At 67.1% G+C, this 13280-nt stretch overlaps 2 protein-coding genes across 3 annotated transcripts; both read left to right on the top strand.

Annotated features, from left to right (window-relative positions):
* Positions 1-2963: 2963 nt before the first annotated feature.
* SYT8 (synaptotagmin 8) lies at positions 2964-7964 on the top strand. Its single transcript, XM_034645860.1, is given in 11 exon segments — positions 2964-4593; positions 4696-4871; positions 5277-5296; positions 5298-5375; positions 5484-5664; positions 5735-5902; positions 5986-6091; positions 6175-6252; positions 6255-6307; positions 6407-6422; positions 6425-7964. Coding segments are annotated over 11 exon segments (1638 nt in total). The 5' UTR covers positions 2964-4118; the 3' UTR covers positions 6712-7964.
* Positions 7965-8086: 122 nt separating this feature from the next.
* TNNI2 (troponin I2, fast skeletal type) lies at positions 8087-10589 on the top strand. 2 transcript variants are annotated; one of them, XM_011226084.3, is made up of 8 exons: positions 8087-8165; positions 8774-8803; positions 8988-8994; positions 9510-9551; positions 9640-9768; positions 9893-9982; positions 10090-10266; positions 10396-10589. In XM_011226084.3, the coding sequence occupies exons 2-8, from the start codon at positions 8796-8798 to the stop codon at positions 10489-10491; spliced, it is 549 nt and encodes a 182-aa protein (XP_011224386.1). In that variant the 5' UTR covers positions 8087-8165; positions 8774-8795; the 3' UTR covers positions 10492-10589. The 2 variants fall into 2 exon arrangements, with proteins under 2 accessions (XP_011224386.1, XP_034501750.1); XM_034645859.1 differs by lacking the exons at positions 8087-8165; positions 8774-8803; positions 8988-8994 and adding an exon at positions 9167-9292.
* The last annotated feature ends 2691 nt before the right edge of the window (positions 10590-13280 follow it).

Below are 13280 nucleotides of genomic sequence, written 5' to 3'. Positions count from 1 at the left end.
CTGGCACGTCTCGCGGTTCCATGCCAACAGCTCCCGGCTACCCCGAGCCAGCATTTGCCATGAGTTCCAACCTCAAACATTCCCCAGGCAACCTCAAAGGAAGCACCCCCGTCCAGGAGCCCCGCCAGGGCCTCCATGCGGCTGCTGGCTGCCAAGCCGCCGTCTCGGGGGCCGCAGGGCTGGCCGGGGGCTGCCAGCTCTGTTTGGTTTTCCCCTTCCTGCCCTGGAACCTCAGACGCCCGTCTCGCCATGGAGGCGCCCGTATCCTGGGAAAGGCACAAAGCCCCTACAGTGGGGCTGGGGAGAGCCGCACGCGGGGGGCCATGTGCTCGCTGCACTCCAGGACCTCACAGCACGTGCGGCCGGTGCTGCGTCTTCCCCCCAGAGCACGGGAGCCGGCTGCCCCTGGTCCCCGCGCTGTTCGCCCTTCCTCCAGATCCTCCTCACTGGGTAGGACTCGGACAAAGAGCCGAGCCCCGTACAGGGGGACGTGTCCCCAGAGCCGTGCGCGACCTGCTCGCCTGCCTCCCACCTGCTGTGTCCCCGCAGCAGCCTCCCGGAAGTCCTGCCGACCAGCCCGGGCGGCCGCCCCGGTGTCACCGGGCTGTCCTGTTAAGCATTAACCAGCCCCGAGTCCGGCTGCAGCAGGAATGGGTTCAGAGAGACAGCCTGGCCTGGGAGGGCCGCTCGTGGCTGGGCCCAGGGAGGGACCGGGGCCGGAGTGACTGGACCAGATGAACTGGCCAGAGCTCCGCGCGGCAGCTGAGCTCACGGGCCCCGCTGTGTCTGCTGGAGCAGGAGGCGCAGGGGGGAGGCGGGTGAGCACTTCCGGCCTGCTGGCCTGCCGGAACCGAGACCTCTGGGGACCGGGCCGCCCCAGCCGGAGGCAGAGGCATGGATGAAGTGACCTCCAGAAGGTTCTCTGGGCTCTGGAAGCCCAAGCATTGGCAGGAGCAGGCAGGCTCAGAGAGTTGCCTGGTGACCGCGCCGCCCAGCCGGCCCTGCACCCGGTTCCAGCAGCACCCGAAAGCTAGGCTCCTCCAAACCCAGACGTCCTCATGACTCAGCGCCCCCCCCCCTTGGGTGTAGACACTTCTCAGACCAAGTCCAGCCTGACCTCCCTCCCACGGCCCCTCCCAATGTTCAGTCCAAATAGGCCGTCGCCCCCTCTTACAACGCCCCTGGGAGGATGAAGAGACCCCAGTGTCCCCGGAGGGACCCCTCGGGGTGGCCCCGCACCTGGACGCCTGGACGCCTGGCACCTGGGTCTCGGGGCGGACCCCCCTCCCAAGGGAGTTCCCTGGTTCCTGAGGGCCAGCAGTTCCGGCTCCGAGGTGGGGCTCCCCGAAGCCCTGCCTCTCACACCCCCTCCCCCACCAAGACGCCCTTCTCATTCCCCGGAGGCCCAGCCACGGCTCCCAGCACGGTCCTGGCGTGCCTGGGGTAGAGAAAGGCCTGGAGGCCAGGCCAGCCGCAGGAAGTGCAGGCAGAGGTGAGAACATGTCACACCTGGGGGGCTGCCACCCCCGGCGTGTCGGGAGCCTTGCTCTCCTGAGGAGGGCCCGCAGAAAGCTGCTCCCCTAGTTCAAACAGTTCCAGTCAGACTGATGATGGACGGGCTTGGTCGGCTTGGCTCTCAGGGTGCTGGGCCCACGCTGACAACAGCCCCTCCTCCACCACGGAGAGCCGGGGTTCCTGAGTGGGCGAGGCAGGGTGGGTCCAACACAAACTGCCAGGAAAGTCAGGTCGGAGGCTGGGGAGTGAGGGAAAGGGCTTCCTGGAGGAGGTGAGGCTCAGGCAGGCCTTAAACGGTGAGTAGGATGGGGATGGGATGGAAGGACAGCTTGAGCCAGACCAGCGGGAGCAAAGCCCCGTGCGTGCAGGGAGGTGGCCCGGAGGCCGTGCTGTCCCCACAGGAGTCACGAGGTGCGTCTGCACGGTGGCAGGAGGGAGCGTCCCACGGCAGGTGCCTGGGACAGAGAGTCCACTTAGGAAGGACGCCCGGCTCCCTTTCCTGGGAAAAAAAGCCTTAACACTAGAGAGGGATTTCCCCGCTAGGCCACCCCAGACGGAGCAGGGGTGGACCCAGGAAGCTGTGGGCTGGAAGGCAGCCCTGGAGGCAGCCCCAGGCCTGAAGGGCTGCGGGAGTGTCCCAGGGCCTGGAGAGTTGCCCAGGGCTACCTGTCTGCCTGGGGTTCTCCAGTGTGCTTTCCAGCGGCCGGACTGAGGGCTGGGTCCAGTGGGGCTGGTGGCGCCACCTGGTGGCGCCACCTGGTGCCTGCGTGTCTGCCTGCACCTGCACCACCGTGGGTACCTGGAGGTCCTGAGGGACCCTGTGCCTTCCCCCAGGCCTGGGGGCCCCGCAGCGCTTGTGGCTGGCATCCCCAGCATCCTGGGTCCCTCCGGGGCCAGCCTCCAGACACGTCCTGGGGTCTCGGGGTCTACCTTCTCTTGGATGGCCCGGAACCCTGCCAGGTCTGCAGCCCCAAACCCCCGCGAATCCATGCCTGGCCCTGTCCCCCGCTGGGGGGCACATGCACGCACAGGCACACACACACACGCACACTTGCACGCGCACACACACACAGGTTCCGTGCTGACATTGCACCTGGAATTCTCAACTATAGAAAGTCTTCAATGATCGACTTTAATTCCAGCAGCCACACGGGCTCCAGCTTTCCAGAGACTCAAGGTTGACTCTCGGTTCCATGGGGGAGCTGGAGGCTCTGGGTTCGGCCTCCGGAGTCCGGCTCCAGGGACCCTGCAGGACCCCCAGGAGCCCTCAGGCCGTCCGCTGCCCCCGGGGCCCTCCACCAGCCGGAGCCGGAGCCGGAGCAGGCCTGGAGCGTCCTTCTGCAGACAGAGGGCCTGGAGGCCTGTGGGCTCCCCTGAGCACCCGCGCTCCACGGCAGTGGCTCACCCAAAGGGAACCCCCCAGAATCGGCTCCGTAATTTGCAGGGCCCACGCAGAAAGCATGCGGCCTTCGGTTCAAAATCGTTGGAATTTCAAGACAGCAAAGGTGGGCGTTCTGCCAGGCCCGGGGCCCTTCCCTCTGAGTGCTTTCCTCCCGGGTGGGGGCCCACCTCCTCATCCCTTCTTGTTGCTGCGGCTCCCTGGCCCTCTTCTCCTCTCCCAGCTGTCACCGTCTCATCTGCACAAGGCCCCACAGGGACAGCGCACACTCAGCCCCTTGATGGTGACACAGCCGGCCCGGGAGGCGGGACACTGGGGCCTGGGCACTCCCTGAGCGGAAACTCCCCCACGGAACTCTGAAGGGTCAGGATGGTTCTGGGAGCGGGGAGGCCTCTGCGCAGCCTGCTGGGGAGAAGCATCGGGGCTGTGCACGTGGGTGTCATCTGTGGAATCAGGCTGGGTCTCCTTTCTGTCTCTCCCAGTGCGGGGTGCAGAAGGGAGGGGACCCCGCCCCGCTGCCTGGTAATTCCTGGAGGGAGTGGCCTGGCCCAAGCCCCTGGGTCGAGGGGTGGCAGGCTTCTGTGGAGGAAGGGGAGGAGCCCCTGGCTGGAGGAGCCGTGACTCTGGGTGCCAGTGCTCCCCAGAGGAGGGAAGGCCAGGAGGAGCTGAGCCGCGGGAGTGCCCGTGGGTCTGGGGTGCCAGCGTGCCCCACTGTGGCATCCGGCCCTCCGCTCCAAATCCCCAGTCCCTGATGTGGGTGGGAGCAGCCAGCCGGGGCTGGCCAGGTGTGCTCCCGCCCCCGGCCCCAGACAGGTAGGCTGCGCCAGGCCCACCTTCCCTCCCACCAGCAAGAAGGGTGGCAGGTCCGCAGGTGGGCAGGTCTGGGCAGCGGCTGCTGAGTCAGTCTGCAAGGAATGTTCGGGCCGCTCCCAGCTTCACCCTGTCCCTGCCTGCCCCCACCTCGCCCTGCTCCCCAGGCGCTGCTGGCACGGCGCCCATGCCGGGAACGCATCCTCGGCCCAGGCTTGCTTGGACAAGCTCCCCCCAGCAGCCGACCCCCACTCCTCCCCCTGCGTGCCCCCATGACCCCGGCAGAGCCCCCATCTCCACGGTCCCAGGTCGCTCCCAGGCTGGCCCACGTGTGTGAACAGGGCTCCACCTGTGTGACGGACAAACCAGGGAAGGCCTGAGGTCAGGGCCAGGGATGAGTTGGGACCCCGACAACAGCCCCCAGGCGGGGTCCAGAGCCCAGGGGAGAGAGGCCCGGAAGGAGGGGGCTTCCTGGAAGAGGAGGCTGCGTACGAGGAGGCCTGGCCTGCTTGGCTGGGGCTGGGGGCTGGGGAGGTGGCCAGGAGGCTGGGCCTGTGGCAGGCAAGCCGGCACTTTGGCCAGAGCCCAGTGCCTCCCTCCCCTTGGCTCCACTCAGAGCCCTTGCCCCTGGCCACCCCAGGTGGCCTCCTTGCCCAGGCAGACCCTGGGCCCGCTGCTGCTGGGCAGGTGGGGCAGTGGGCCGGGGATGGAGGGGTCAGTCCCAGAGGCGAGCAGGCCATCCCAGCTGTCTGCTCCCAGCCAGCAGGGAGGGGAGATGGGGCACCCCCCGGAGCCCCACAGCGCCCCGGCCCCGGCGGGCACCACAGCTGTACCCGGGCTCATTCCGGACCTCATCGCCAGGATCCCCTGTGAGTCGTGGGACCCTGGGAGGGGCGTGGGGACGGCGGGCCCGATGGGGGCAGCTGCTGTCCACAGAGGCATCTCACCTCCGTCTCTGCGCCCACCCCCAGGGCCCCGCTGGGCCATCGTCACTATCGCTGTGGCTGCTGGCGTGCTCACGGTTTCCTGTCTCCTCTGTACTCTCTGCTGCTGCCTCCGCCGTCACCGTGGCCGCAGGAGGAAGCCCAGGGACAGGGAGGCTGTGGGCCTGGGCGGTCCTCAAGGGACCACCACCAGCACCCACCTGGTGAGGAGCGGGCAGCAGCGCTCCCCGGGGCCCAGCTCCGGGCTGGACTGTCCCAGAGGGCAGCTCATGCCCAGTGTCGGCCCCCCACGCTGGTCTGGTTGGCCTGGAGCAGAGGCAGGGAGGGCCCTCCTGGCAGGGAAGTGAGGAGCAAAGGTGAGAGGGAGGCAGTAGACAAGGGAGGCAGATGGGACTCAGGCCTGGAGGCCCTGCATGCCGGCCACAGAGCTTGGTCCACGGGTCACGGGAGCCACAGGCGTTCTTGAGGAAGGCAGCGGTGCTCCAGATGTGCTTGGGGGAGACGCGTCAGGTCAGCCCCGTCTCGCAGAGCTGAGCTGAGGACGTGAGCCCTTGTGTGGCCGCCCGGGCGTCCCAGCAGCACCTATCACCTTTCCCTACCTACCCCAGGGGCAACCGGACGTGGATAACTCAGACACGGCCCTGGGGGGCCCAGCACTGGGGGCGCCTGCAGCTCTCCCTGGAGTATGACTTTGGAAGGCAGGAGTTGTGGGGCCCCCTTTGCAGGCCCAGAAGGTCTGCGGGTTCAGGGAGGGGATGGGTGCTGGGCAGGCCCTGGGTGCGGGGCTGACCAGGGAGGGCCTGGGGCTGAGCCAGCCCTGACTCCCAGATCAAGGTGGGCCTCAAGCAGGCCGTGGACCTGAGAGCCTGTGGCCCGGGCGGCACGGCGGACCCCTACGCCCGCATCAGCCTCTCCACCCAGGCGGGGTGCAGGCACGAGACGAAGGTGCACTGCGGCATGCTCTGCCCCACGTTCCAGGAGACCTGCTGCTTCCACGTGCGTCTGGGCTGGGTGGGCCGGGGGCCTAGGCCAGGTGCGGGTGCCCAGCTCACACCCTTGCCCGCAGGTGCCGCAGGGAGCGCTGCCTCGGACCTCCCTGCAGGTGTGCGTGCTGGGCTTCAAACGATTCTCTGCCCACGAGCCATTGGCCGAGCTCCACCTGCCGCTGGGCGCCGTCGACCTGCAGCATGTCCTGGAACAGTGGTACCAGCTGGGCCCGCCGGGCGCCATGGAGGTGAGGCCGCGGACTGCCGGGCTCCAGCCTGGCCCTGCTCTGGGTGTCGCAGGGGAGGCTGAGGGCCCTCTCACTGCCCGCAGGCCGAGCTGGCGGGAGAGCTGTGTTTCTCGCTGCAGTACGTCCCCGGCTCGGGCCGGCTGACCGTGGTCGTGCTGCAGGCGCGAAGCCTGAGCCTGGGCCTGGCAGGTGAGAGCCGTACCTGCCCCTCTGCATGGCCCTGTGCTCGGCCCTCAGACCTGGGACACCTCTGATCCCTTTCACCTGCCCAGACCCCCACGTGCAGGTCCAGCTCATGCTGAACCAGAGAAAGTGGAGGAAGAGAAAGACGTCCAGTCGGAAGGGCACAGCTTTCCCTACTTCAACGAGGCCTTCACCTTCCTCGTGCCCTTCAGCCAGATCCAGGTAGGCTGCCTGGAGGAAGGGGTGGGCGGGACCACCCCTGGGGCCAAACCAACCTCTGTCTTTCTCTTCCCCCATGCACTTCCGCCTGTCTCCGCCCAGAACGTGGATCTGGTGCTGGCTGGGCCCAGGGCCCACAGTTTCGGGCTGAGCCCGTGGGCAAGGTGCTGCTCGGCACCCGGGCCTCTGGTCAGCCCCTGCAGCACTGGGCAGACATGCTGGCCCATGCCCGGAGGCCTGTTGCCCAGTGGCACCACCTGCGGCCTGCCGGGGAGGTGGACCGAGCTCTGGCCCTGAAGCCGCCTGCACATGCCCTTGCCTGGCCGGGGAAAGCATCCCTGTGCCTCCGGCTCCCAGGACAGAGGTGTGGCTGCTGTTCAGGCTGCCCTGGGGCATCGAGGCAGTAAATGCCTCCTCTTACTGTGGCTTTCCTGAGCCCGCGGGGACATGGTGGGGTCAGGGGCTCCCCCATCCCTGCTGCGGGGAGAGGACTCTCTCCAGGCTCCGCAGGGCCCTGAGGCCTCTGGCCGGTGGCTGGCCCCTCAGGGGTGAAGGGGTCCCCTCCAGGCCCAACAGCGACGGTGTGGAGAGGTAGGCGATCCTCCCCGTCCGTGAGGCTGCAGGGTCAGGGAGGGAGGCTGCTGCCGGCCCCATGGGGACATGGGGTCATCAGGAGGCATTTGGGGGGTGGTGACAGTGGAAGGAAAGGACCCCAACCCAAGGGGCCGCTTTAGCCCCCCGTACATTTTCCAACGGCGGCTGCGGTGGGACGTCCCCTTCGAGACGGCAGGGGGCAGTAGATGTCTTCGGAAGCCAACCGGGGCCTTGGGGGCTCAGCCCTGGCCAGGAATGCGGCTCTAATCCCCACACATCTGGACGGCTTTAGCTCCCCCTGACCCTCCCCACGGCCCGTGAGGCCGGCAGGGCTGGGGCCACGCACCCCCAGCTCAGAGGGTGCCAAGTCATGGTCCTCCGGATGTCTCTGCGGGGTGGGGGCCCGGGCGGGGGGCGCAGGCCCGGGCCAGGGTGAGAAGGGCAGCAGTGTGGGCCTGCCCAGGCAGCCAGGAGGGCCCCAGGCCCCTCGGGTCAGGGAGAGGTTCCCAGGCGGGTGGTGCCGCCATCCTTGGGTTGAAGGACGAGTTCTGAGTGAGCCAGGAACCACCCCAGGGCAGGGCGTTCCGGCCCGCTGCACGTCCAGGCGCCCTCCCTCCTGCTCCCAGAGGACAGGATCCAGTGAGGGGGGAGCCCCCACTCAGAGGGCCCGGGCCATTGCCGTGGGCCACATTTGGGGATCCAGGCCTTGCCCCCGAGCTGGAGCCAGCCTGGAGGAAGAAGGGACGCGGCCGGCTTATGCCTGGGACACCTGGCCCAGCTCAAAGGCCGCGATGAGCTTCAGGGGAGCTGCTCCACCCCAGGAAGCCGGCCCCCTTGGGGAAGCAGAGGGGAAACCGAGGTGTGGACCCTGGCTTAGGACGGGAGTGACCCCTCAGCTGACCCTGAGGCTGTGCCCTGCGGTGGCCCAACAAAGCCACGTACAGCTGACCGGAGGCTCCTTGCAAGAACAAGGGAGGCTTCTCGAACTTGTCACTGAGCTCTAAATAGAGCAACCCAACCTCGGCATCCCCCCCCCTCCACACCAAGACTTCTTGGACTGGACGACAACATGCGGCTGGGCCGGGCCAGGCGGCCTGGGCAGGTGGAGAGGCCCCTGTGCCCCCATTGGTCTGAGGAGGGCTCCATGCCCTTTCTGAGCAGGGGCCCAGCCTGGGGGAGGCCATTTATACCCCTCCCCCTGGGCCCACCAGCCCAACTTGCCGCTGCCGGCCTGACCTCGCTCCCAGCGCTGCTGCCCAGACGCTAGGTGAGGCCAGCCTGGCCAGCTCAGGCCGAGGACGGGCACTTCTCGAGCTAGCTTGCAGGACGAGGTCCCAGGGTGGGGGTCCTGGGGGCTGGGGGCCGCCTCCAGCAGCCCTCTCTGGGGGGCTTCCATGGAGCTGGGAGCCAGACAGAGAGAAATTGGGAGGCGGCTGGCGGGCAGGGGTCATAGACAGCCCCCTGATCACAGGGCCTCACTTCTGGGTGGGACACAAGGAGGAGATTTGACGGGCCAAGGGACCCCAGGCTGAGGTGGGGAGCTGTTTCTTGCATGCACTTGGGCCCGAAGCCGAAGGAACAGAACTAAAAATAGCTGGATGGCTCTGGTGGCCACCTGTGCTGGCCCGTCCCCCCCCCCCCAGGGACAGCTGCAGCAACCCAGGCCCCGCCCGGGACATTTCAGGAACACTTTCTCCTCTTCTCACCCTGGGAATCTCAAGACAGTGCCTCCAAGGAGCTCCAAGGAGGTCGGAGCTGGGGGCAGGTCAACAGGGGGCAGGGTTGGTGTGAGGGCTGCCCCCCCAACCTGGGCGGCTGGTGTCATGGCGGAACGAGGACCATGGCCCTCATGCCCAGGCCTTTTCTCTCCCGCAGGCTCTAAGCCCAGGACTTCAGGATGGGGGAGTAAGTGGAGCCCCCAGCCCAGGCCCCTGACACTCCCACCCTCCCCCACCAGGGTGGGGGTCTCTGCAGCTCCCCAGCCTGCTCGCCACCTCCCGCCCCCACCCACCCCCATCACACTGCCCCATCCATGTCCCTAACCTCTCTCTTCTCTCCCCACTACCCCACCTGCCCCCCCCCGGGACAGTGAGGAGGTGAGTACCTGCTTGGGGTGGGAGGGGGCCTGGGGGCATGAAACACAGAGGGGACGGGACCCCCTACTTGGGATAGGTCAGAGGTCGGAGCTCAAGGGAAGCTGGCCAGCCCTCCCCTGTGACAGTGCCCCACCCAGACACCGAGAGACACTGCTGAAACAGGAAGTCGCCTCCAAGCCCCACGGGGATGGGGAAGTGGGGCTGTGGGCAGGTCACCAGAACCGCTTCTTCTTTCCGACTGCTCCCCCCACCTCCTGAGGCCCTGCCGGGATCCCCCGCTCCTCCCACTGCCCCTGAGGCACGGCCCCTTCCCCACGTCCCTGAGCCTTCACACCTCACCTGCCAGCTGGGCACAGGTGTCCTGGGCCCGGCCCCCCAGCAGGGCCTCAGGAGCCCCCAGGTCCAGCTGCCCCCCAGGCAGGGCCACTGGCCTGGGTGGGTGAACATGGAGGGATGTGGGGGTCCCCGGGGACCCAGATGAGCCCTGACTCTGCTTGCTCCCCCCAACCCCGCAGAAACGCAACAGGGCCATCACGGCCCGGAGACAACACCTGAAGGTAGGTGCTGCCCCCGAGATGGCCATCCTGGGGTGTGTGCGGGGCTGCGCGCCCACCACCCCTCACTGGCCCGGCCCCGCCCCCGCAGAGTGTCATGCTCCAGATCGCCGCCACGGAGCTGGAGAAGGATAGGAGTCGCCGTGAGTCGGAGAAGCAGAACTACCTGTCGGAGCACTGCCCCCCGCTGCACCTGCCTGGCTCCATGTCTGAAGTGCAGGTGCCCTCCCCACGCCCATGCTCCTGCCCGCTGCCTCACGTCCCCGTTGGTCAAGAAGGTGGTCAGGGCAGGTGGAGGGCAGGCGGACCGCTGCCCACCCCCCACCTCTTGCCCCCACCCCCAGGAGCTCTGCAAACAGCTGCACGCCAAGATCGACGCGGCCGAGGAAGAGAAGTATGACATGGAAGTGAGGGTCCAGAAGAGCACCAAGGAGGTGAGAGGGCGAGGGGTGGGACCAGGGGTGCGGCGAGGGGCGCTCCGAGCCGGCGGGGGGGCCCGGCCACAGCCGGCCCCCACCCAGCACGCGCCCCCGCCTCGCAGCTGGAGGACATGAACCAGAAGCTGTTCGACCTGAGAGGCAAGTTCAAGAGACCCCCGCTGAGAAGGGTGCGCATGTCGGCCGACGCCATGCTCAAGGCGCTGCTGGGCTCCAAGCACAAGGTGTGCATGGACCTCCGGGCCAACCTGAAGCAGGTCAAGAAGGAGGACACAGAGAAGGTGGGCCGTGGTCCCGTCCGCCTCGCAGGGCCGCCCGGCACCAGCAGCCAGCTCCTGCCTCTAGAGGGGGAAACTGAGGCTAGGGGTGGTCTGCGGCCTCTTCCTAAGCTCTGCGCCCCCCGTCCCCAGGAACGGGACCTGCGCGACGTGGGCGACTGGCGGAAGAACATCGAGGAGAAGTCTGGCATGGAGGGTAGGAAGAAGATGTTCGAGACCGAGTCCTAGGCCTCCCACCACCTCACGCCCAGCCTGGTGCCCCCCCCCCCAGAGTGAGAGAGGACACGGCTCGCCTCAGTGGTCAATAAAGGATTCCATCCCCATGACTCGTCTGGTCTGATCCTTCCCAGCCTCACTGACCGCAGACTGCTTCCGGGCACCCCGCAAACTGCCACAGGCCGGGGAAGCTGGGGACGGCCCTCGGACAGCGCGCACAGCGGGCAGAGCTGGGGGTGGGGTGCTTGCCGGGCTGGAATCCACCCAGTCTGCACCCTGGGGGCTGTGCGGTGTGGTCACCCCCGGGTGTTCCCCAGGGCTTGCCCTGGACACGCCTGACCCGTGGGCCTGGAGGCAGCTGGCCTGAGTCCCCCCTGCACCAGAGCTAAGATAGGGCATTTGCGCCCTGCACGGTCATCCCAAGGGGACCTGCCTGGCCCAGAGACCCTATCCACACAGCGTGATTCCTGCCCAGGGGCCACGCAGGCATGCCCTCCCCATGAAACATGGGCAGCCCCCATTCCTCCCCCGGGGCACACGGCCCAGTCCGCGGTCAGACGGCTCTCAGGGTGGCTTGTGCCCACAGAGCAGGGACACACCAAGCTGGGGTCCATACTTCCGCCTGGGGACCAAAGACAGGCCACCCTGGCCCCACAGCAGGCCCAGGGGGAGGGCTTACATTGCCTTCTGCTCTTCCCCAAGGCCGTGGCCCTCCTCACACATGAAGGGACGATGTCCCAGACGGGCCCTGACAAGGACTGTCACAGCAAGGCCACCTCTGTCCCTCCTCCTCTGTGGGGAATGACACGGTGACCCGCCAAGGTCCTTGCACTCAGATCTTTGGAGGGGTGCCCAGGGAGGCCAGGCTGCCCGCTGTGCCCTTGCCCTCTGGACATCGCAGCGGCTGGACATGGGAAGGGTATGCCCTCGTCCTTGGGCCACCTCGAGAGACCACGTCAGCCTGCCCTGTGGCCTTGCCTGAGCTCTGCTGCCGGGCCCCACAGCAGCCCAGGAATCGGGCCCTCCTTCGAGGGGCTCCCTGAAGGCCCTCCTTGCAGAGCCTGCAGCTTGAGGCCCAGTCTAGTCGACCCCGGGGCCCATGCGCCCGTAGGCGGGGTGGAGAGGACCCCAGTGTGTTCTGAGCATCCATGCAGAGCCGAGCGTGGGGATTCAAGGAGCGGGTTTTGGTGGCTGGAGAGACAACAGAGGCAGTGCCCCACCACCGACCGACAGAGTGACCCGGGCAGCCGCCCAGGGGCCGTGCCTGCCAGGAGAGGGAGGCAGGGACACTGGGGACCCAGGTCCCACAAGACTCAGGTACCTGGGTTTGGGAAGACTCACTCTGTGGTGAAATGAGTTTTTTTTAAAGTCAAGGAAATGTGAAAACAAAGTTCTGGGTAACGATGCCCCGGGCGGAGGTCCGAGCCAGGACAGATAGAAGGGAAGCCCCGCGATCCCTGTCGGTTTGGGGGAATGTTGGAAGTCTTGGACTGGGAATTGGATCTGCGGGTGTTTGTTACACTCTCTAATGACCACGTGAGTGAGTGAATGAGGCAGGGAGGACACGGCAAACCAGACCAACAAGCAAATGTCAAGACTGGCTCTGCACTGGCCCTCTGTGCCTCCCCGCCACCCCCCCCCCGGCTGTGCTGGTGCCCAGGGCAGAAGGGCCTGCAGACACATGGCCTTGGGCGGGATTTCTGCCAAGCGTGTGGCCCAGCACCTAGCACGTGGGGAGGGCTCTGGACTGTAGAAAGATCTCCAGGGGGTGGAGAACAGGGGCTGGAGTGGGAGAGGGTGTAGGAACCACGACCACCTCCTGGGAGGGAGGGCAGGGGCCAATGGGGATATACATAAGAGGCAGAGCCCCTGGACTTGGCGGACACGGCAGGTGGGATGGCCAGGCCTGTGCTGAGGGGACAGGCTGGGGACTGCTCTCCAGGGAGGGGTTCAGAGTAGGTGGAGGGGCCGGCTCTTGGCTGTGGGTTTGCTGGATGCAGGGGTCTGGCCTGGAGATGGGGGTCTGTGCATCCTCAGAAGTGAGGGCCAGGGGATGCCCCGATGATGGGCAGGCAGGGGAGGGGAGGAGAACGCTGCTCCTGGAGGTCCGAGCCATACGCTGTCCAGGAAGGGCCCCCGAAGGGCGGAGGAGGGCAGCAAAGGTGCAAGCGACACAGCCTGCCCCGTGGGAGACGCTGGAGGTCAGGGTGGACTCGCAGCCCCAGGAAGCCCCGGGGGGACCTGAGCTGGGCTGTGGCCGGGAAGGGTGAGCTGCCTGGAATGGAAGTGCTGGAGGTCAAGGACAGGAGGGCCTGGGTGGGCGAGGTTGGCCTGTGTGCAGGTGGGCAAAGGTGCCCCTGTGTGGGGCGGGTTTGTGCCCACAGCCCTTCCCTGTCTGCCGTCCATGAGGCTGAGAGGCAAGGAGCACCCCAGTGCCCAGGCCTTGGTCCCCAACAGCATCCTGCACACAGGGCCTCGGGGAGGAGGGGCTGAGCGCTGAGCTGGGGGAGCAGTGACCTAAGTGAGAAAGCTGGTGACAAGGACATGGTGCGGCAGGTGCAACGGAAGTGGGGTTTTGTGCTGAACGGACTGCACCCAGGTCTGCGCCGTGGGCGGGCAGGACACCTACGCCTGGTCTCCAGGCAGCAGGCCACGCGGACCTCGGGCGCCGAGGAGCAAGAGCAGACGGGAAGGCAGCCGGGTGAGTCGGGGAGGTGATGTGCTGGTCTTCTCTGCATTCTTCTTCTTTCTAAAAATATTTTATTTAGTTGTCAGACAGAGAGTGTGAGCACAAGCAGAGG

The sequence above is a fragment of the Ailuropoda melanoleuca genome, chromosome 16, assembly GCF_002007445.2.
Source record: "Ailuropoda melanoleuca isolate Jingjing chromosome 16, ASM200744v2, whole genome shotgun sequence".
NCBI lineage: Eukaryota > Metazoa > Chordata > Mammalia > Carnivora > Ursidae > Ailuropoda > Ailuropoda melanoleuca.
Note: the sequence above shows the minus strand (reverse complement) of the source record. Positions and strands in the feature narration are given on the sequence as shown.